Below are 23,334 nucleotides of genomic sequence, written 5' to 3' on the forward strand. Positions count from 1 at the left end.
CTCATTTTAGAGTTGCTCATTAAATCTAAGCTGAAAAAGTGTGTGTTTAACATCCATGGAGACTGGACAGTTCAAAACCCCAGATTTGTCTTGTGCTTTATTGGATGATTAATATCCTGCTTGGACAAAATACAGGACATATATAAATACCGTTCATAGATGTGTGTATATATATCTGTGTATAACAATGAATACTGATTAGTACAATGTCTGCAATGCTTCTGTGTTCCTAAAACTGATCTTGCAGTTGCAGTAAGACAGTGAATTCTACCGAATACCTCCAAAGGTCACACAAAGCTATTTCATCCTTTGCTCTCTTAGTGTTTTAGATGTGTGTTCACAGGCCTTTTTGTACTGAAATTGTTCAGCTGCATTGCATGGGGCAGAGCAGTGCAAGAGAAAAAAATAAATAACCTTATCATTCAGGGAAGCCCCCATAGATCCGGAATGATTGTCCAGGGATATCAGAGGAGGCCTATCTCTGTACTGACCAGTAAATGAGACTAGAACTCTTTAGGTATTTTATCTTTTGTTACCAGCAAAATATTCTGATATTCAGCTCTCTCCTCCTACACAGAATAAAGTCAGTTCTTGTAGATCTCAATAGCAGGAACCTCACTGTGAAAGCTGAAGAAGAATTTCAGCTCATTTGGCAGCCATTTGGTCAGTAGCTGGCACGTGATCAGTCCTTGCTAAGGGTTCTCATGTAATTATTACTGGCCAGAACCATGCAACTTTTACAACTGAAGCTTTTTTGATGTATTCTTCACACTGCCTTTTTCATTTCTTTCTAAATATTAAGAAAAGCCACCTTTAAATTTAAATTTAGGAAATATAAGACAATCACATAAAACTTTGTTTCATCATATAGAAAGCATGGCAGAACTGCATTTAGACTGGTTTTTAGTTTATTTTTGGCACAACTGCATTTAGACTGGTTTTTAGTTTATTTTTTTTCAATGAATTATAGTGTCACCTCTTTTGGGTTTTTTTTGCATTAACACATTTTATTGAAAAACATTATTTACTTCTTAGATTTGTTTTGGGTTTATTTTTTTGTTTGGTTGGTTTTTGTTGGTTGGGTTTTTTTTGTGGGTTTTTTTGGAGGGGTTTGTTTTGTTTTAGTTCGTTTGGGGTTTTTTTTGTTTTGTTTTGGTTTTTTTTTTTTTTTTTGGGGGGGGGTTTGTTTTGTTTTGTTTTTTTTACTTTTGTTGCCTCCTTGCCTATTTTGAGTTGTTTACCACTACCTGATCTACTTCTATCACCCTTTCTAGGGTTATTGTTGCATACTCTACCACTACTTCTAAATTCAAAAGGGTTTTAGCCCTGGAATCCATCTCACTTGGTGATCAGGGCGAAGATAAAATTTAGTGGGCCTGGGAATGCAAAAAGCATAATCCTCATGTTCTTTTTGAAGATGAGGATTAAATACAAATATTTCTTGCTTCTTTAGATTTTATTTTTTTTCTTCAATTACGTCACATGTGCACATTGTCACTCTCTCCTGGTTTTATTGACAGTCCAAATATTCCTCAGATTTGAAATCAGCAGCATTACTTTAGCATATAGAAAACTAATAGCATCATAGCAAAATATTTTAATATGTTATTATTCATCACAAAGACCTTTGCTGCCATGTTACAACTAAGCATCAGGTGAAAATGGAGTCTTTGTTGCCTGGACTTTGGAACTGTAGTTCTATGATGAGTCACACAGAATCTCTAGGTGGGAAGAGACCTTCAAGATCATTGAGTCCAACCCATGCCCCAATACCTCAACTAAACCAGGGCACATCCAATCTTTTCTGTAAACACATTCAGGGATGGTGACTCCACCACCTTCCTAGGCAGATAATTCCATTACTTTATTACCCCTTTGTAAAATCTTTTTCCAACCTATATTTCCCTTGGCACAGCTTGAGACTGTGTCCTCTGGTTCTGTCAGTGGTGCCTGGAGAAAGAGGCCAACCCCACCTGACCACAGCCACCTTTCAGGGAGCTGTAGAGAGTGATAAGGTCCCCTCTGAGTCTCCTTTTCTCCAGGCTGAGCACCCCCAGCTCCCTCAGCAGGGCACACTGCTGGCTCACATGCAGCCAGCTGTTGAACAGCACCCCCAGGTCCCTTTCTGCCTGGGCACTGTCCAGCCACACCATCCCCAGCCTAGAGCATTGCAGGGGGTTATTGGGCCACTATGCAGGGCTTGGCACTTGGACTTACTAAACTTCAGAAAGAGAGAACCAAAGGCTGATCAGTTTATAGTGGAGCAAGGTATAAACAACTCTGCTGAACACATCTGGAAATTTCTGCTTGTATCTGAATACACACATGTGTAAATGCAAAAAGTATTCTGCTTTTACTTCAGCATGGAGACCAATTTACAGGTGTTTCTGCCTTTTCCAGGGTGAAGATGGTTTTCCAGGATTTAAAGGTGACATGGGTCTTAAAGGTGACCGGGTAAGCATTTATTCATAGCCCATATATTCTTAAAAGTTTAAATTTTATTGTTTTGAAAGGATCACAGAAATTAACAAATATACTTAAACCAAACATAAAATAAAGGCTAGTATTTTAAAATATTCCTATTCTCTGTACATGCACAAATTCAATCCAGAGATATGGTTCTTGTGAATCAAAAATGGAACAATCATAAGAGGAAGAGGAAGAGAATGTCAGTCTTGAATATCCTTTTCACTGAGTTTCTTCCTATGGAATTGCCTTTGCCAGATTCCATAATCTTGAGTATTTTCCTGAGGAAAAGTTATCTATCTAGGATAAAGATATTTCCATTCCAGCCTGCCATTTTGCTGCTTATTTAGCCCAATGGGCAATTACTTCCTTTCTTAGGAAGTGTTGTGGAGGTTGTAAAAAAGCTTTACATAAGAGGCTCCTGGCCTGTATCTGTAGTGTGTATACATAAATAACTGTGATGATGGTAGCCACATAAGTACTTAGATAATGACAATATTCTTCCTATGGACTGCCAAGGTGCCTTCTCAAAAATTTAGGAAAGGAAAAATAAGAATACAGCTTCCAAATGCAGCTGTCTTCAAGCAAGACAACTAGACTCTAACACTCTGAATGTGGCATTCGCTGCCTAATATTATATATATATGCATTTATATAATGAACATAAGTAGTGATATTTCCCTAGTAGGAAACTGGACAGGGCTTACAGCAAGCTGATCTATTTGGAGATGTCCCTGTGCACTGCAGGAAGCCTGGATGACATTTAAAGGTTCCTTCCAACCCAAAATATTGTACGATTCTATTTCCTGTTTAGATTTACTGAAAATTTATTTTCAAGTAATTGTAGGTAATCTTTCCAATATATTCATGAATATTGTTCCATATTAATAAGATGATGTATTTTAGGGAGAAATTGGTCAGCCAGGCCCACGAGGAGAAGATGGCCCAGAAGGTCCAAAAGGTCGAGCAGGTCCCTCTGGGGACCCAGGTGCTGCTGGTCCAGCTGGGGAAAAGGTCAGTAGCCAGAAATCAACATAAACATGCCATTGCCTCATAACATAGCTGGAATCCATAACCTCCATCACTGAAAAACAAGCCTTCAGATCTGGAAAATCTTTTTGTGACGCTACTGCAGACCGTTGGAGTTCCCATTTGATCAAGGATTGAGAATCCTTATCTTGTAAGTATGCAAAGAGGCATTGTAGTACTCCACCTGTACATAAGGCAACTCCATTCTTATCCCAAATTACATACAGTGCATGCCAGCTGTGGAAAACACAATGCAAATAAAATAGCTGGGCACAAAGGAGGATAAAGGTGCTGCTGAAGAGTGAATTCATATTGAGTCATAGTACAACAGATGGTGACTTGGAAATTTTTTTATATGGAAAATATTGCCTGAATACAAATCCAAAATAGGATTACCAAAAGGCAAAGGGAAGGACTGATAAAAGGGTGGTGAAAAAAGAGAAATCAAGCGCAAGGAACAAATCTCTGTAGAATCCTGGCTTCAACAATGACCATTTGAGTTTGGTATAAAGGATGGAAAGGAAGCTGAGAATGTGTGATTTCAGCAATGGTAATATAAATAACTGGAGAAGTATGATAATATAAGATAATATAAAATAACATAAAATTATGGTTCAAAAATGTGTATGCTACATATATATAAGTGTAAACATATATCACTTAAGTGAGAAGATGCTGATGAAAATATTTCCCTTTAGATTTTTTTTGGTGAACTATAGCTTCAATTCTAGTTTTCTCTTGAAAAAAATAGGACAGAGGATGCATAAACTAAATCAAAACAAAACAATCCTTTTTTAAAATAGCTGGTAGATTTTAAATTCAAATTTGAGTTATTTTTAGTTCTTATTCAAATTGCTTGCTATGAATACAGGTTTTCAACCATTTATTCTTCACGGTGACATATTTGGGACTCTCACAGTATACAAGTCAGCCCTAAAGATCAGAAGATATTTGAAAAAATGTTGGAGTTAATAACACTATTAGCAGGCCTTTGAATTTTAGACCCATTTGGAAATATTTACAGCTTTTCTTGCCCACTGGAAGGCGTACATCTTCTCTGGATATTTTATGGATACTTGGCCAGAATGGAATGGGTCAGAGAGGAATTCTTTGGTGCTAGTCCTGTGATATTTATTTTAGTGTAAAAACTGGAGTAGTTGTGAACTTTTAGGTCTTCTCACTACATTTGGAAAGTCTGTAAGAGCAGATATAAATGTCTTGTTCCCTTGTCATCATATGATATATTTAATGCAAAGGTACTTTTATTGTAAGGAAAGTAATGAAATTACCACAGTAGTTCTTATTCTCTGTGTTCTGATTCCATTATAAGAAATCTCTATTTCCCAAGTAGGTATAAAGCTGGATTTTTTTGGTTAATGAAATCTCAAGTAGGGTGCCAAAAAAATTGAACATATCAGAAATGAGCTCATAACAAAAAAAAAAAATCTGTGTTCACAGTAACAACCTAGGCAACTGGGCTTGCTGACACAGAATGTCAGGGACAAAACTTTCACTGAATCTGGCAAGAGTTTGATGTGCTGTCGTGTTGCAAAACATTTAGATCATTGCAATGCATGTGGCTTGTTTCAGGGTGGCAAATAACTGACAGCATATTAAGTAGTTTCTTAAATGTAAAAATTGTTCTCAATAATGTCTCACCAGATACATGTGCTTACATGAATGTGATAATACTCAACATATTTATTTATGTACTGTATTTTTTACCAATAGACATTTTTGGGAACATGTCCTTCCCCATGCAAGTCTCTCCTTCCTATTTATCTATGGTTACTGCAAAATTACAGTTGTCTTTTCCATTGAGATCTTCTCCAGAATTTGATATTCTAGAACATAGAGAAATTCTTCCCCAGCATTCCCATCTTTCAAAGTCTGAAACTGCTTTCCCCTGCCTTTGAAAGTGGCAAACCATCACTCATCCTCTGGAGGTCTAAAGAGACCAACTCAATGGAGTAGGGCACTGTATTTCATTTCTGGGAATGGTTGATGTCAGTGCCGATCAGTCTTTTCTGAACACAACAAGTTGGTAATGGTTGTTGACAAATCCATTGTCAGCAAATAATCAGTGGAGTATAATTTAACATAGTTTCAGTTTAGAACTATTCAAGAAAAGAATTGATTCTACGAATGCCTATTCATGAAAGTCAGCCATCACACAGTATAAATTAAAAATAATTTCTTCTCACTTAAACCTATTAACACCCCGATATTTTAGAGAATAATTATTGTTTAATGATCTCAACCACATAGAACTGCACAGCGCTTCATGGAAGAAAAACCTTTGAGGTATTGGTTTCTTTGGATTCATTAATTGGAGTAGGATTTTCATTTAAGTGTGGGGCACTAAGCCCACTGGTGATTAATTATAAAAATGAGAAATTGATTTAATTTAATATTGTATTCCATGGAGTATCATCACTCTATATTGGGGAAAAATTATTTTGTATAGGAACTTGCTGAACCACAAAGGAGGATACAATAAAATTTAACACTGCCTTCTCAATGCAGGGCAAGCTTGGTGTACCCGGACTGCCAGGATATCCAGGAAGACAAGGTCCAAAGGTGAGGTGGAAATGAGTTGCATATTGAGTGTTTTGACACTGGTCACAATGGCACTTATTTCATTTCTGTGTTTGGGGAAGCAGGGTGTGGATATCAAAGAAAGGGCCATTTTTCTCATTTTCTTTTTTGACAAAGTAACATCTTCTACAGCGCGACCCCTAGGTCAGGCTCTTTATGGAGCACTGTCTCTTAACGCTTCTTAATATAGTATCCTTTAGCATCTTGTCCTGACCTGCATTGTGCCAGCATCAGACTGGCACCCACTAAACAATTGGAAAAGGAAGGAATTGCTGACATTCTTGAAAAAGAATAGGCACTGTATTGACTAAATGGATGCTGGTAGTGATGGGAATTTTCAGTGTGCTGCAGGGAGTCCATTTGTGTGATTATTGTTTCTTCCATGGAATAAACAATATTTCTTTAAAACATATCATTTACCATTTTCCTCATGTTTTCCTTTAGTTTCTTTTAAGACAAACATGACAAAACACAATCCTTAGTTAATTTAAGGGCTTATATTTATCTTTCAGCTACTTTACATATTTGGATTACAATAGAAAACCACACAGGAGCTTCTGCTTTAAAACATTTTTATGAAACAAATTTCTGTCAAGTTCATCCTAATCCATCTTTAGGAAATGGGCATGTTAAATTAACTGCAGGATGTCTTTTCTGAGAATTAGAAAGAAAAAAGATGGAATAAAATCATAGTTCCACAGATATTTCACTGCGTAGAGGAGTCCATTAGGGAGGCATTGTAGCTCCAACCCTTTTCAAAGAATTCCCATCTAGCTAAATATCACAAGTAAAAGAATCCTTTACCACTCCTATACATCTGAACAATCAACCTGCAGTAAAGTCCTCAGGTCTATTCTTCTGATTTCTTTTTCTTTCCAAATTTGAAATTATGGGGGTTTTTGGATGAAATCCAACTTCCTGAGTAGCAGTCTTTTTCTCACTCTGCCCTATACTTCAACCCTTTCTAGTCAAGTGAATGGACTGTCTGAAGAATGCTTATTCACTGAACACTGCATTAGTGAAAAATATTAAAACTATTTATGGAAGGTACTCATGAAAACTATTCACCTTGAAAGACACCAGGATTTTTAGCTTCAGTTTCTAAACTGAGATTCTAGTCTCATTGTTCTCCTTTAGAACTGTCTTTTGAAAAATCTAAGATAGAGCTTTAGATTATTCACATCTAAGAAAAAAAAATTATGTAGCATTCCAAATAAAAGTTGATTGATTCTTTTTTCAACAAGGACTTGATCAAGAACTTCCTTGCACTAAATTTTTATCACATTAAAATTGAAAATAGTTCTCAAGCTGCATTCACTGTTGCTCTTCCAATTTTTTGCTTAAATTTCCAAGATAGACTAATGACAGCTACAATAGATAATTCACTAGAGACTTCTTTGGAAACTGAGTCACAGGCCAGTTCGAATTATCATGAGGGAGTGAGAAAAAAACAGCAGAAAAATATGTTAGCTATGTAAAGCAAATAGGAAATCTTGTCCTAGTATTATCAAGAAAGTTGATATCATTCTTTTTGTTGATACTTACTTGCTTTTTGTTAAGTTTTTTCTGAGATTTTTTTTAAGAGTATAGAGTTTTTTTATCTGATAATTTTTGTACGCTTTTATTCTTCTCTAATCCAGTCCCTCTTGATTTGAAACACAGTTTCAAAAACCACTGTACACATAAGATATTTGGAACCAAGTCATGACTACTTGTGCCCCATCATTTGGTCTGGATTTTTCCCAGCCTTTTAATGCTAAATAGCATGCTTGGGCTTCACAGACTAGAATGTTTTGTTTTATTCTTATATAAAGTTATAACTAGTGAAGAAATAAGAAGAAAGGAATATAAAAGGAAAGGGAAGGAAGAAAAATTTTTCTGCCACCAGTCAATGTCAGTAAGAGTTTCATTAGAATCTGTGTTAGCGAAGTTGTACTGCCTCTAAGTCTTTAATAGATAATTGGAATGGTTATGTAAAACAAGATTCATTAGAGGAAAAACAGAAGTAAGAACAAGAGAAAAAAAAAGGAAAAGAAGTTCATTTCAAAGAGCACCAAGAAATTATATTTTAGGGTTTTTTAATATTCATTTCACTTGCACTAAGATGCTAACAGCAAGCTGCAGAGACATAGATGCATTGTGACAGCATGGACTCTGGCTAGTAAATTTTACTGGCCAACCAAACCAAATACTCTCTACATTTTCATCCTCACTCAGTTAAAAGAATATTTTATCATGATTATTGCCTCTTTGATCCTAAGTTCCTTATGAAAAATTAAAACCTTGGCAGGTAAAATGTCTGCTGGACCTCTCTGCCAGCATCAAAGAAGAAAATAGTACTCTTCCCATTGGATTGGGCAGTTAGCAGAAGGAAAGGGGAGGAAAAAAGGCAGAGGAATAGAGCTGGGAGCAGTTTCATGTCACATCATCTCATAAATTCTGCCTATGTATGAGTTATATGGATCAGTTAAATGAAACTGTCCATTCTTTGGTTTACAGTGAGTAAAGAACTTGAACTAATTAATTTACAGCTCAGTAAAGTGAGTAGAGTATGTGGCAAATCCTTACCATTTTTTGGAATTATTTTTGAAAATAATTTTCTTACTGTGAGGCAACGAGTTTGTCTTCATTATGATACACTTATTACTAGTGGGCTGTTATTAATTATTGCTTTCCTGCTTTAAAAAGGTGAAGATTTAATGAATATTTTATTGTCTAATAAGATGACAAATAATGTCCATTATATACCTTGATTTTTTTTTAATGCTTTCTGGACTTAAGGCATTATGGTAAGTTTATCTACAGCTTTCATGAGTTTATTTACAGCTGTTGAAGTTGCAAGTTTGACATGTGCAATGTGCATGACTTTGGAGTTGTGCTTTATGTGCCTATAAAATGTTGGCTCTACCACTGTTTTGCTCTTATATTCTCTGACATTTGCATTGATTTCTTACATAGGGCTCAACTGGTTTCCCAGGATTTCCAGGTGCCAATGGAGAGAAGGGAGCAAGGGTATGATAATTCATTCTTGCATAACACTATTAGCTTCTAAAATTCAGTGCTGGGGGAAAAGACTGAAACCTAAGGATACAAGTTACTATCTAAAGAATGATAAAAACAGGCTTTTCACATTCAAGATGGACCTCTATCTTTATGTAAAACAGGATATACTGAGGCACTGTTTGCAATTCTTTAAGGTATTAATCTAAATATACAAGAACTTGCACACTTTCTTGCTGCACATAGTGCCATGATTATATAATTTGAAAAAGAGAATAAAAACCACCTTTGCTGAAGGGCTTGGACATTTTTTTTGGGCAGTATAGCTGAGTGAGTTGGCAAGAACTATTTTCCTGTATCCCATGAATTATCCTGCTACCATGCAATTTACCCTCAAGGAAATTCAACTTGTATTTCATAAATATTCTGACTTGCCACAAGGGAGTTTTTTTTAGGCTTAGCTTCAAAAAGGAAAAATATACCAGGAAAGATGAAGAATGTGTACTGTTATATATATTTAAAAAAATGTAAAATTACATCTTCTGCTGCTTTGTTTGTTTGAAGCAGGTGAGGGGAAATGTGTTATGCATGTTCCTCAAACTATAACAATTAAAAATAGATTAGAAAACAGGTCACTGTGCTGTGGTCTCTAAAATTCAATTGAATATAGCAGGGTATATTAGAAAGATGATGAAATTAAGAGATGAGTCAGAATTCATAGCTGATAGCCACATCAAGTCAAACAGGTAATTCACTATTATTATTATTATTATTATTATTATTATAGCAGAAATTCTTTATTTTAAGATTAGATATATGAAATCCAATAGCATTTGCATTACTTATGTACAGTTTAAATTGTTCTTTTAACATTTTAGCTAAGATAAAGATGCATTGTTATTTCCAGGCACAAGCAACAAAGCAATGCTGAGTTCATGTTGTGAAAAAATGAGGCAACTGCTAAAAAAGGCAGCAGATTGAAAACAAATGCAAAATGATAGAATCAAACAGAAGGCTTAAAATCATGAAAATCTTACTATATTGATCTGTTTTCAGGCATTCATAAAGCTTTAAGCTCAGCTAGGGTATTAACCATGTAATTAATACCATCAGACTGCTGGTACACTGAAATATTATGCTGATCATAAATGAGCCCATAACTGCAGGTTTTGTAATGAGGATCAGATATTATTGTTAGTCTTGCCTAAAGGGTTATCATGGTGTTTTATGCTGCCATGCATACACATACTATGAAAGACAGTCCCTGTCCTTGAGAAGATCCCAGGCTGAGTAGCATTTCAAAAACAGCACATAAATTTTATTCTGATAAGTGAAATAAAACCAACAGTAAAAAAACAACAAAAAAAAAAACCCTGCCAAGAAAACAGATGAATGCATTTAATTCATTTCTGATAAAGGGGAGCTTTGTGCCAGGACATCTCTGATGATTTTTTGGTTGCTGGTTTGTTTACCTCAGAGATTCAAAAGTACCAGCCATCAGGTTCCTTTCTCTGCCTGAAAGGTAATTTATTGAATTTTAAGATTCTTTGCATTACAATACACAGCAATTCCAGTGCAGAGCCTAAAGAAAAAATCATGTTCAGCATGATAAAGAGATATATTAAAGCAAAAAGTAAGGACTGGTATTCTGGCAAGTTCTGAATCTCTGTCAAGTGTGCATAATTTTGGTAGGTATTACAGTGCGCATTTCTGTTATAAATGAAGAGTGACTTGCCCTTTCTTCTCTCTATTAATCTGTGGGGCTGTCCATGGGAACCCAGGAACTTTGTTTTGAGGCTGTTCACAATGCCACGTCCTTTAGACTACTACAGAGATACTCTGCTTGTTGTGTGCCACCTTCAATACCATTCTAATGTGATTTAAAATGTTCTGATGCCTCTGACAGAATCTGACTCTCAGGCAAATTTAGTGCATTTTGCCACAAGTACCAGTGAACTCAGAAAGATAACCAATTTTATCAAGGACCATGATTCTGTAAATTGAAATGCAAATTAGATAGTTAAAGGTAAAATAACATTTAAACTTAAGGGAGTTGCTCTCTGCCTCCACTTCAGTAAAAAAACTTTATATCACAAATAGAGTGCCTGCTAAGATGATTCCTGTGAACTTTTCTTTCCAGGGCTTGCATGGCAAACCAGGCCCCAGAGGACAGCGAGGACCAACAGTAAGTTCTTTTAATTTGAAATTTAGAAGCTTTCCTGTGTAAATTGCTTCCACTATACTGTGACAAATTACTTTTATTAGATTATAATATCCAGTATTTATCATCAAGCGCATCTGTGTTAAATTGACAGGGTCCAAGAGGCTCAAGAGGTCCCAGAGGTCCCACTGGTAAACCAGGTCCAAAGGTAATTGTCAAGCACACTGTATAGATTTGCTACAGGCTGTTTCTTTTAAATAAATGTAAATCCTTGAATGTACTCTCTTTCCCTTCCAGGGCACTTCAGGCAATGATGGTCCTCCTGGCCCACCAGGCGAAAGGGTTTGTGAAAGCCATCTTTGTTTTTCCCACTATATAGGAGTGTGGTTTGTTTTATTTTCAGTTCTCCCTCTCATATCTCTGTGCTACTTTGACCAGGGTAACCAAACTAAAAAAACCTCAGTTCCAATGATGCTTTTCACAAAGTTATGAATGGGGTGGCTGAAGTTTGCTAAAAGCTTCCTCCAGCTGTATCTCTGTTACACACAGGACACAGAGTATGCATGCACACTTTGTGTTCCATCCATGTGCTTTGTATAGTTCCTGTGGATTACAGGTGTACTCACAGCTCAGCCTCTTCAGTGCTCCTCCCTTGCTGCAGCTTACTGCCCGTTCATTGATTAGCAAACACTCCAGCCACATCCAGAAGATCCAGAAGTAGCTGAGTTTTTTTGTTCTGGTCAGCTAAGAATTCCCTTCAACCTATTTTCTGCATGCTTCAGAAATCCTATTGATCTCTCTAAAACAAAATTTTCTGCTTCCTATTATCTTCCAATCAATACACAAATCCACTATGCAGCTCATTGTACAGCACTATAAAGAAAAAAGAGTATTAATAAATCGTTTTTGTAATGGCAGCACTTGAAAACCAAGTCAATTTAAGTGGATGAGCTTTCTGCCAAAGCATATTTGCAAAGCCTAAACTAGTCTTTTGTAGTGATATTTCATTAAACTGCTAAACTTCTTCATAGAGAAGCCTAAAGCTCTTCTCCCAGTATCCACAGCAAAGTCCCAGTGTTCTGCAGGAGTGTTATTCTTTAGGAGGGAGCTCCTTGTGCATTTTCCCCAGCTCCATAATGCCACTTTTTTGGCATTAGCTAGGATGTGGGATGGAGAGAACGAGGCATAGACCAAGAAAGAAAATGTAGGTTGCTTACACTGAGGAGGATCAGAGGCAGCCTACCAGAAGGGGAATAACAGATCCTTGTGGAAGTTTTCTGACAACTCCAGGAGTTTGCAAAGGAGAGACGTTGTGGGGATAAAACAATGAGCAGATTAATCCAAGATGAAGGAATCCCTGGAGAGAAATTGATAAAAGCAAAGAGATGAAGAATCATAAAGCAACATGTTTCTCATCACTTGTGTAATATAAGTGTGAGGTATCTATTTGCTTCCCAAGAGGGGTGTCAGCCAAAAAATAAAACTGTCATCTCTACTCCTCTGAGACTATTTCAGCTACCAAACATGAAAATTATAAATAATCTATCCTGTGTAGCTACTGTTAAAATGAAATTTAATAGCAAGAATGAAAATGTAATTTTGATAGCATGCTGTTAGCATTCTAGTGCTTTTTCTCACACAATCCGTCAGTCCCCTGACTTGAAACCTGCAAGCCATATTGTGAATGAAGAGAAAAATGTAAAGATTTTTCCTTACAAAGCCTCAAAGCTTGAGAACAGGGGAAATTGTTGAGGAAGAAGGTGCTTTTAAATGTAAAACTTCAAGTTATGTTCCTACAACCCAGTTTCTGACACTGACCAATCTCATTCAGGTCCTCTGTAGCTGAGTCAATTTTATTAGTTTTCCTCTATAAAGTTCCACTTTTGGTTTTTGGGTGGTTTTTTTGGGGGGGTTTTTTTGGTGTTTTTTTTTTTTTTTTTTTGAAGCTTTATGTTATATCCAGAAATAAATGAGGAAATTTAATTTTCTTACAGATAAGGCATATTGAACAACAACCCAAACCCCCCTATGGAGCGTATTTGTGTGTTCTGAAGTTGATAAGCTTTAGCTAAATTTGTAAAACCATGCTGCGTGAAAAATTTCTGTCACCATATATCTGTATATATACAAAACTATAAAAATAATATGTTCATATATCATGGGATTTTTCAACTATTTTTCATAATAGCAAACATGCTGTATTTAATCCCAGCTAACTCTGAAAAGTTTATTCTTTTTGGAATTTTTACTGTTGTACTGGTTCGAAATATTATCAGGGTTTAGGAATTGCCAAAGATGAATGTTGACTGGAAGTTAAAAAGATGACCAAAGTATTAACTAAATCCCCTGTTTTATGCAACATGGAAGAATGGTGCTTCAAATTCACAGTTGGTTCCTACTTTATTATGCACAGTTTTAGGGGTAAGATGCAAACATAGTTGAAATAAGTAGTTTTCCTCATTTTTTTACTGGATTCCTACGCAAGCACTATTGCTTTCAGGAAATCCCTTCAGAGTCTGTGCATGTGAACTGTGACTACCAAGATTTATGACAGTGTGGCTGAGGCTTTATGCTTAAATCCAGACATTACCTGCATGGTTCCTATATTCTATAATTGAAACAAACTTTTCAGTCCAGCTTGAGTAAAACTTCCCTTGTTTGTTTGCCTTTAATCCAGGGACCACAAGGGCCTCAGGGACCTGTTGGATTCCCTGGACCAAAGGGACCTCCAGTAAGTATCTCTTTCATTAAAAATTTGTGCAACAACAGGAATTGTAGTTTTTGTAGAGTGCCTCTGAAATAAATAGTTGAAAATTTATGTAAGGGGTGGTTTATGTATAGATTGAAAATGCTCATGCTGAGCCTTAAGGGTTTGGGCTCGCATTTTTAACGTGGTCATTGGTGCAGCTCTGAAGACATTGAGAGCAGTGCACCAAACTGCAGGTCTGGTATGTCCTGCCAGGGACCACGTGACACACTGAGTTCAGGCAAAATGCTACTTTGCTGCTGTATGTTTTCTTTGAATGATTGATTCACTGAGGAAAAATGAAGAGGAAGGAGGCATTCATTAGCAGCAGGAACATATAGAAGTAATAGCTCATTTGAGATGCCCCCTGAACCAGTCTTGGTGCTTTTCTGGTGTGCCTCTGCTCCTGTGCAGTACAAAAGCAACAAAGCACATCCCATGCATTTGTTACTTTTATTTCCAATTCTGAAACCTGAAATTTTATCAAGTACTTCTGAAATGCTTAGATTTGTGTTGAGTCATTAACCAAAGAAAAATTGAAGTATAGGGACTTTCCATGATTTCTGAATTTATAGAAATCTATTTTGAACATGTTTGCATTTGGCAACAGTCATTCTCCAAGCAATTGTTAAGACACTATAGGAAGGACACAAGGAAAAAGTATTATTAAAATCCTAGTTAGCTAATATAGGAGCAGTTTAAAGTTACCAAAGACTAGTCTAGAAATAAACAGAGAGCAGAGATTCTGATAGCTAATTGCACACTTTTTTTGAGAATGGCTAAGAAATTGCTTGATTTATGTATTTTATAATTTCAGGGTCCACCTGGAAAAGATGGCTTGCCTGGGCACCCAGGACAGCGGGGTGAGACTGTAAGTAAATGCACTCTGCTGTGTTAGTGTTGTTCTAAAGGTCATGGTTATGGGATCAAAACCAAAGAAACAGGGATGACAGGGAAAAGGGAGAGGCTGGCACCAAGAGGTTACTTAACTGTACTTTCCTTATAGATGGGGCAGGAGAAAGCTTTATTTTGCTCCCATGGTACAAGTGTGAGGTTATTTTTTGCTACGTCCAGTTAGTAACATCAGAATGAGATTAAATATTCACTAGAAGTAAATGAGATTAATACCCAGATCCCTATTTAAATTGAGATTTTTCAGATAATTACTGTACAGTAGTTTTCTCCCTGAATGCCATGTACCAAAGATAGTAGCATTAAAAAAAGTCTTATTGATGATAAATCGCTAGAAAAATGAAAAGTCAAGACCTTTGGAGACTAGGATCAGGAATGATTGAACTTATTAAAGTAAAATAAAATTCTGAAACTATGCAACTCATTTAAGAATCACAATTTAAAAATTCTGGCATGAAAATGAAAAATACTATGTCATACTTTTAATTTAACTATCCTTAAAAAACACACTGTTTCTGTGTGTTAGAATGTTATTCATATTCCATTATAAAATAAAAATTCTCACTGAGATTTTTCAGGGCTAGAGAAAGCCATAAATGAATTTATTGAGAAATTTTCTCAGCATGCAGAATATGTTTTAAGCTCCAGCTTCACTGGAAATCTGTTAGTGACTGCTGAGTCACTTCCACTGCTGGAAGGAGAAGCACAGAGCCTGGAGTAGCAAATCCCTCTGAAAATCTCTGTTTTCTTCTGCTAGTATTGTAGAATTGTCACACTGTAATGCTTTGCAATGATAGTGATTTTTGTGTATGAAACATTATTGGCTCCTTCTTTATTCTTTTCCTTTGCAATGATGCAAAGACTGTTGTGTACCATAAGGATCAATTGTTTGCATTGTTTACAATGCAGGATGCTCAAATTTGTTCTTTAGTCTGCTGTTAAAAAGTTACCATTTTCCCTGGATCTTTATTTCTTTTCAATTTCTTTTTGTCTCACCTCCACTTTAATGCCCTTCCAACTTAATAGTCCATCTGTTTCTTTCTTTATAAAGCATTTTTATGTCAGGCTTTATGATTCATAATATACATATGTAAAAATGTATTTTCAGCTGTCTTTTTAGCTGCATCACTTATGCACTCAAACTCATCTAATCAAGTTCTCCTAGAGAGATCTGTAAAACTGATGGCAATTTTTACTGCTGTACCACCTCAGAGAGATGGAAGAGAGATTAATCAGCATTTCATATCTAGGCATACACAGACAAAAAAGATTTCTCTCTTTTGTTTTCTGAACAGGGGGAATGTGTGACATGGAATGTCTCATTTACCTCTTCAGCACCGAGGTGAATTTTGCCCTTTTATAACTTGTAAAGGGTAATATAATATTCTGTCATTTTTTTTCACAGGGTTTTCAAGGAAAAACTGGTCCTCCTGGTCCTGGTGGTGTTGTTGGCCCTCAGGTACATAATTTCATTTCATAGCTGACTTCATGAGACCAATTTTTAATGGTTACATTATGGATAAGGCAGTTGCTTTTGCTGTATTAAAGGGACCATATCCATGGTTATATTAACTTTTGTTACAAAAGTTGCATTAACAATGTTAGAAAATTGTAGTTAATAATCATCAGTGATTCCATCAAAAAATGAAAATATTTGGGTTACCTTTGCATTTTGTTTTATGTTTTGATTTGGGTTTTTTGTTGGTTCGTTGCTGTTTCAGTGGTTTCTTATGTGATTATGAAATTGATGGTTTACAGAAGTCAAAGAGACACATTTCTCTACCATTTTAGAAAAAACAATGCTATGTGTGAATTTCTTGCCAGAGAAAAATTTTCAGTAACTTTTAGATTGTGGAGAGATAAATTATCAAAATTTCATCTGATTTAACCTTGTTAATTTACAACTTAATCAAGCATTTAGAGCTTATTTAGCTAATTCCCTCAGTGGAACTTTTCTGCTAGGGAATCTGAAGAGAAATCTTTCAACTCTCCTGCCTTACAATTCCTGTTATTCAGAAAAGCAACAGTACAGAACTGTTTCAAGGCAAGAATAGTAGATGGATTTCTCTCCTGTGTCCTTTTTATAACCTTCTCCCATACACGCTGTGCTTTAAAGCTTCAGTGCTTAAGGAACAAGGTCAGGATTTCACTCTTTGGAAGCTGCACAGACGTGTCTGCAGGCAAAATGCAATGCAAGATTTATTTTATAGGACAAAGATATTTTGTAAGTCAGCCTTGCCTGGAGGGAAGGTGAGGAATGTGCCCTAACCAATGGCAGCACTGTTTGGTAACACAGCAGCTGGATATTGAGAATCCGCTCCTCTCCACTTCCTCCCACACCCTCAAGACATTAAATAACGTCAGGTGACTGAAGCTGTGCTTGTGTGCCTAGGGTCCTACTGGTGAGACTGGACCAATTGGTGAAAGAGGCCATCCAGGTCCCCCTGGTCCCCCCGGTGAACAAGGCCTGCCAGGCGCTGCAGGGAAAGAAGGTGCTAAGGTATGATGTGGCTTTGGGGGACAAGCAGGAAGGGACAGATAGAGAGCTGACAGTGTGACATTTCAAATCATCGTGAAGACATGCAGAATGAAATCAGAACATACAGTGTAGAATCATGATTGGCAGGTTTCACCCAGAAGGACTTGGAAGACTGGAAGATTCCAATTTTAGAGCTGAGTCTGCTTCCACTGAAATAATGAGAATTCTTTCAAGCCAAAAATTAATATTTTAGTAATAAAAGCAAAAGAAAAAAAAACTTCCGCATATAATATGCATTCAATAGACTAATCATATTCAATATGTCATATTTAGTAATGACATATTCACACCAAGGTAGAAATTTTTACTTTGGCATTTAAAGTCAGATGTGTAGTAGTGAATGAAAAGTAGAATTTCAGTGAATAAATTTAACTCCTTGCTTAATTTTTGGCTGCTATTGGCGAACAAGAAAAATATTACTTATCTAGTGTCCATGTAATTCTATTCAATTTTTGATTATAATTGGGTATCAACATTTTTTATTGAATGTATCTTTAAACATATTTTTACGGCTTGTTGTATTTTTCACTATTTGCATTCCATAATTGGTGCTGTATTTTGCCAAAGTTCATTATAAATGTAACCACAGGCTATTGTACTGATAAAAGAATTAGTGAGTGAATAGCTGAGGACACAGTCTTTGTTTTCATTACTATAACTAGGCTCTGGTAGTTAATTTTCATCGCTCACTGTACACATAATTTTTAAACATATTTTTTAATCAAAATGTAATATGTTTCCCAGGGTGATCCAGGCCCTCAAGGCATTCCTGGGAAAGATGGACCAGCAGGTCTTCGTGGCTTCCCTGGGGAGAGAGGGCTTCCAGGTGCTCAGGTATGATATAAGCTCTAGAGCAATTGATTGCCATGATATTTCTAAAAGAAAGAAACAATGTATGAATCTCTTTATTTATTAAGTCTCCTACTGTACTTAAATACAATAAAAGAACAGATAAAAATATAATTGGCTAGATAAGAAGTAAGGAATTTATTCAGGTTTGTTTCTTTGGATCTTTACATGTTTCCTATTATATGTGTTGCAAAAGTACTCTTGAACTTTCCAGACAAGCTTTTTATTTCCTTTCCATTTTTTAGGGTCCAGCTGGTCTGAAAGGAGGGGAAGGCCCACAGGGTCCACCTGGCCCAATGGTAAGTAAACATAATAATTGTATGGAAATATAAACAATATTATCTAATAACCTTTTTCTTCTTTAGATGCTGGGATGTTTTCATTAACACAGTCTGTAAAACAGCAGACAGATTAGACTTCGACTAGGTATCCATACTAATGAGCATGCGTGGATATGGAGGTAGAGAATATCGGAATCCTTCTTCCACTAGATTTAGTTATGACATTTACTTGCTGCTCAATACTTGTCACTTATGTCAAATTGGTTTTGAGATAAGAGAGATTTTCCACAGTGGAAAAATGGAAATTTTCCACAATGGAAAAATCCATGGATAGTAACTCATGCTGTTGTGGTGGGCTTGCCTTGGCTGGATGCCAGGTGCCCACCAAACTGTTCTGTCTCTGTCCTCAGCTGGACAGGAGAACACAAGATACACTGAAAGGCTTGTGAGTCAAGATAAGGACAAGAAGATCAGCCACCAGTTATATCATGGACAAAATAGACTGGGAAAATGAGTTTAATTTATTTTCTATCAAATCAGAGTAGGATAGATAAGGAAAAACAAAAACTAATTCTGAAAACACCTTCTCCCCACCTTCCCTTCCTCCCAGGCTGAACTTAACTCCTGATTTTTGTTTTATCCTGCCCCTAAGTAGTGCAGGAGGATGCAGAATGGTTCTCAGTTCATCACATATTGCCACTCCTTCCTTCACATGGGGAGGACTCCTCACACTCTTGCCCTGCTCCAGTGTGGGATCTCTTGGCAGTGAGGCAGTCCTCCATGAACTTGTCCAACATGAGTCCTCCCCAGGGCTGCAGTTCTCCATGAACTGCTCCAGCCTGGGTCCCCCCAGGGTGCAGTCCTTCGGGAGCTGGCTGCTCCAGGGTTGGTCCCCCAAGGGGTCACAGGTCCTGCCAGCAAACCTGCTCCGGTGTGGGCTCCTCCCTCCACAGGGCCACAGGTCCTGCCTGGATCATCCATCACTGCAGGCTCTCCATGGGGCACAGTCTCCTTTGGGATCCATGTGCTCCAGTGTGGGCTCCTCCATAGGCTGTGGGAGGATCTCTTTCCCGTTCTGTTGTGCATTTTTTCCCCATTTCTTAAATACATTATCCAAGAGGTTCTGCCCTGTCACTCCTGGGCTCAGCCATGGCCAGCCCATCCTGGAGCTGCCTGGTGTGAGCTCCACTGGACATAGTGGAAAGTGGCATCTTCTCCCAGAAGCCAGCCTTGTAGTCCCCTGCTAGCAAAACCTTGCCATGCAAACCCAGTGTTCCTGTTTTCCCTTTGTACAACTGGGTAAAATCATGTTGTGCAGGAATTTTCCTTCTTGGCATTTTAAGTGCAGTAGTAGAGTATGCTTCAAGTTTCCTATTCTCTGTTGTCATGCTTTATGCAAAGAAGTTCTACAAGGATGCACGGGCATTCAAAACATGCTAGAGTTATTCCCAAATGTGAATTGTGTAGATTTTGACAGTTATCTTGTCAACTTATTTCTTTCATACAGTGCAATTGAGGTTAAAAAAGAAAAGAATAAATCATCACAGCTATTCATGTTAGGAAAAAAAAAAGTAATGGAGGAGCTGAATTTCCATGTGCTTTAACAAAGCTCTCTTATGTCCTTGCAATTCATATTCAGATTAGAATGCATTAAACAAGGATAAAAATCCACACATAGTACAGTACAAGTAATACATGAGACTTGAATTCTTAAAATGAGTTATTGAATTCTTAATGCCAAAACCTGAATTTACAGTTCTCAACACTGTGCAGTATATATATTCTCAAAAGGTACCCAAACAAGGAATGGAATGGAATGGAATGGAATGGAATGGAATGGAATGGAATGGAATGGAATCTAGCAGGGAAAGTCGAAAGGGATATCATCTCACCCATTTGAAGGACCTGAAATGTTAAAAGAAAGGGTGAATCAAAGTCAAGAAAGCATAGACCAGAATAGTCTCTTCAATCTAAAGGTCCTGTCTTGATTTTTTGTTGAAGGAGCCCCTGAGGCTGGACTGAGCTCTCAGGCAGATGGTTCAGGTGCAGGGACCCAGGGCCCTTGTGAGCATGCACAGAGCAGCCAGCACAGGCAGAGCTGGTGTGTGACACAGCCCCCTTTGCCAGCCAGCCCTGTCCACACAGGAGCTGTGCCACTCCTGCCATGGTCCTTAGAAAGACACATCACACAAGGTGTGAGGCAACAGTACTCACCTTATTTAGTGATAGGTGTCTGTATTCTGAAATTCATGTTTGAATTGAAATTCAGAGGATCCATGTTTCTCTAATTCTTATAGGGTGTGTATAAGTTAGTGTTTTAGTTGAAAACAACAGAGCTTTTTTGAGGAGGAGATCTCAATTATCCCCATTTACCACCCTTTGGTTCAAATCACAGAGCTCTCTCAGAGCTCATGAATAGTATTCCTCTCATGTGAAATTAAATTGGTAGAGAAAGTCCAGGAACACTATTAATGCTCCCCAGCTAATGGGAGTTCAGTGCCAGCTGAAATCATCATTAATTATAGTGCAGAAGCACACAGAGTGTGGGTGTCAGGAGCACACTACCAAGGACTTCAGTTCATAAACCCATTCCTGTTGGGGCCACCCTTCAGTCATTGAAAGAAACCCTTAGGAGGCTGAGGATTTTTTGCATGTGGTTTTTGCAGTCTTTAAGAAATAGATGTAGTGGTAGCAGGAGTTGAAACGGAGTTTGAAGGGCAAAATTTTTCAGTTTTAAAATATATTTTGAGCTCATTGCAGTGTAAGCTGGCCCCTTCAGGTACAAAGAGGACCAAGTAGCTTTTAAAGTATTCCAATAGTCCTCAGTAGGATTTTTATCTGTTTCATCTTTAATTACTAACTTGTTATCTCAAAACAGTATTCAGTGAAAAAAAGGTGTGTAGGTGCCCTTAATACTGAGTTTCATTGCACTGTCAAGCACCACAATTAAACCACAACTGCTTGCTTTTTTTCACAGAAGCTCACAGCAGACCATGAGCATCAAATACCCTGCAAATATTTTCCCATCTATTTTTAGCCACCAGCGGGTACACACAGAAGTGTAATTGTAGTGGAGTCTTCATTTGCCATCTATAATAGGCAGAGAATCCATGCCACTGGCTGACTTTCCTGTGATTTCCTGCCAATAGCAATTGTTTCTAACTAGCATATATAGTCAATTATAAGCTTTGTTTGGCTGCTGCATACATCTGCAAGCATACCAAACAAACGACTGCTCCAAATGCTGTGCGTATGCCAATTACTCTGTTTAGAGGGATTTGGACAAAAGAAAGAGATGCATGAATGCATGTCAGAGCAAGAGGGGGTTCTGCAGGATTGAAGGGGGTATTTTCATGGTTTGGGTTTTTTTGGGAGGGGGTTGTGGTTGGTTTTTTGTTATGGTGGGGACTTTTTTTAACAGTTGTCTTTTATCTGCTCTCTTTGTTGCTTCTGTTTGTTTTCTTCCCTTCTCCTACTACCGTGTGGAATGCTGAATGCTGATGAGAGAAAGCTCTTTGGAATGTCAAGCAGTCATTTTTCATTTGCTCATTTAGGAACTGGGTGCTCAAATTAGACTCAGAATAAGCCAGCTGTAGGCTACCCAATTATCAGTACTGAATATCTAGAACTATCTTCATCTATCTGACAACATTTTACAGTCATGGGGACCTTCACTTGTTGAGCATTTTTTTAACCATCAGTAAAAACTATTGCTACTACTATGCAATGTATACAATAGCTGTCATTACATATCTCCTCACAGGAAGGGAGAGAAAACCAAGGTTGTTAATGAGTTTATAGTCTGTACAGCAATAATAGAAGACAAAACACGAACTTCCATTCTGTAGAAAAGTTAAAAAAACCAACAATACAAATTAATAAAAAGATTCCATGATGTGAGTGCTACAAGACCAAAGGTTAACAAGTGGTTTCATAACATAAGAAGCTTGTTTCATAGTGGGACAGAGTGACCAAAGAAAAATGAAACACAGAAAGAGGGAACAGACTTAAGAAGCTGTTTAAAATGCTTTTCTGAGTTGGGACTATAATTTAATATGTTCTGCTGTGCTCAGAGGCCATTCTCACAGAGAAAGGAGCAGTTCCTTGGAAACAGAAGGTGCAGTCCATCTTCATAACTCAAGTGAAATGCAAAGATAAATGCAAAAATTGGCTGATTAAAAAGAGGTACTAGAAATTATGGCCTCTGTTAGTGTCTGCTGTCTGACACAGGAAAGATCTATGAGTTATTTGGGTTTGTTCCTCTCTATTCTTACATCCTCCTGATGAGATGACCTAAAATTGTTTAGCTTATGAGAGCTGACAAGATCAGAGACCATGGCAGTATGGCTGTAGGGTAATGACTTTTTCTTGTTGAAATCACTGAAGCCTTAGGAACTAAAATAAAAGAAATAGGACAGAAACTTGGGCAGCCACCCAGACTAAAAAAAATCCCCAACACCTGGAAGGATAAAGTCATCTCTGATGTCCATACAAATACTTTGAACACTCATGCAAATTTAGATCTTACTGAAATAAATTGCTAAAATACTTTGAAAAACCATTCAGCACTCTTTTCTGTCACATGTATGTGGAGGGAAAAGCACCATATTATGAAATTAGTACCATTTTTGCTAATGAGGTCAGTCCAGGACAAATATGTCATGAGTAAAAGCAAAAAAAATAGGGTGCTCATAGGTGAAAGCATCTTAAAATTCCAATATCTACAAGACAGCAAACGTGATCTTGCTTAAAT

At 37.2% G+C, this 23,334-nt stretch overlaps 1 protein-coding gene across 4 annotated transcripts in view; it reads left to right on the forward strand.

The window, feature by feature from the left end:
* COL11A1 (collagen type XI alpha 1 chain) overlaps window positions 1-23,334 on the forward strand; it is a 124,505-nt gene that overhangs the window by 67,609 nt on the left and 33,562 nt on the right. For all 4 annotated transcript variants that reach the window (XM_064720061.1, XM_064720065.1, XM_064720064.1 and 1 more), the window contains 13 exons: window positions 2,401-2,454; window positions 3,373-3,480; window positions 6,022-6,075; window positions 9,052-9,105; window positions 11,234-11,278; window positions 11,409-11,462; window positions 11,552-11,596; window positions 13,932-13,985; window positions 14,818-14,871; window positions 16,318-16,371; window positions 17,305-17,412; window positions 18,196-18,285; window positions 18,546-18,599. In XM_064720061.1, the coding sequence (XP_064576131.1) occupies window positions 2,401-2,454; window positions 3,373-3,480; window positions 6,022-6,075; window positions 9,052-9,105; window positions 11,234-11,278; window positions 11,409-11,462; window positions 11,552-11,596; window positions 13,932-13,985; window positions 14,818-14,871; window positions 16,318-16,371; window positions 17,305-17,412; window positions 18,196-18,285; window positions 18,546-18,599 (828 nt within the window). The remainder of the gene's footprint in view (window positions 1-2,400; window positions 2,455-3,372; window positions 3,481-6,021; window positions 6,076-9,051; window positions 9,106-11,233; window positions 11,279-11,408; window positions 11,463-11,551; window positions 11,597-13,931; window positions 13,986-14,817; window positions 14,872-16,317; window positions 16,372-17,304; window positions 17,413-18,195; window positions 18,286-18,545; window positions 18,600-23,334) is intronic.

This window comes from Zonotrichia leucophrys, chromosome 8, assembly GCF_028769735.1.
Source record: "Zonotrichia leucophrys gambelii isolate GWCS_2022_RI chromosome 8, RI_Zleu_2.0, whole genome shotgun sequence".
Lineage (NCBI taxonomy): Eukaryota > Metazoa > Chordata > Aves > Passeriformes > Passerellidae > Zonotrichia > Zonotrichia leucophrys.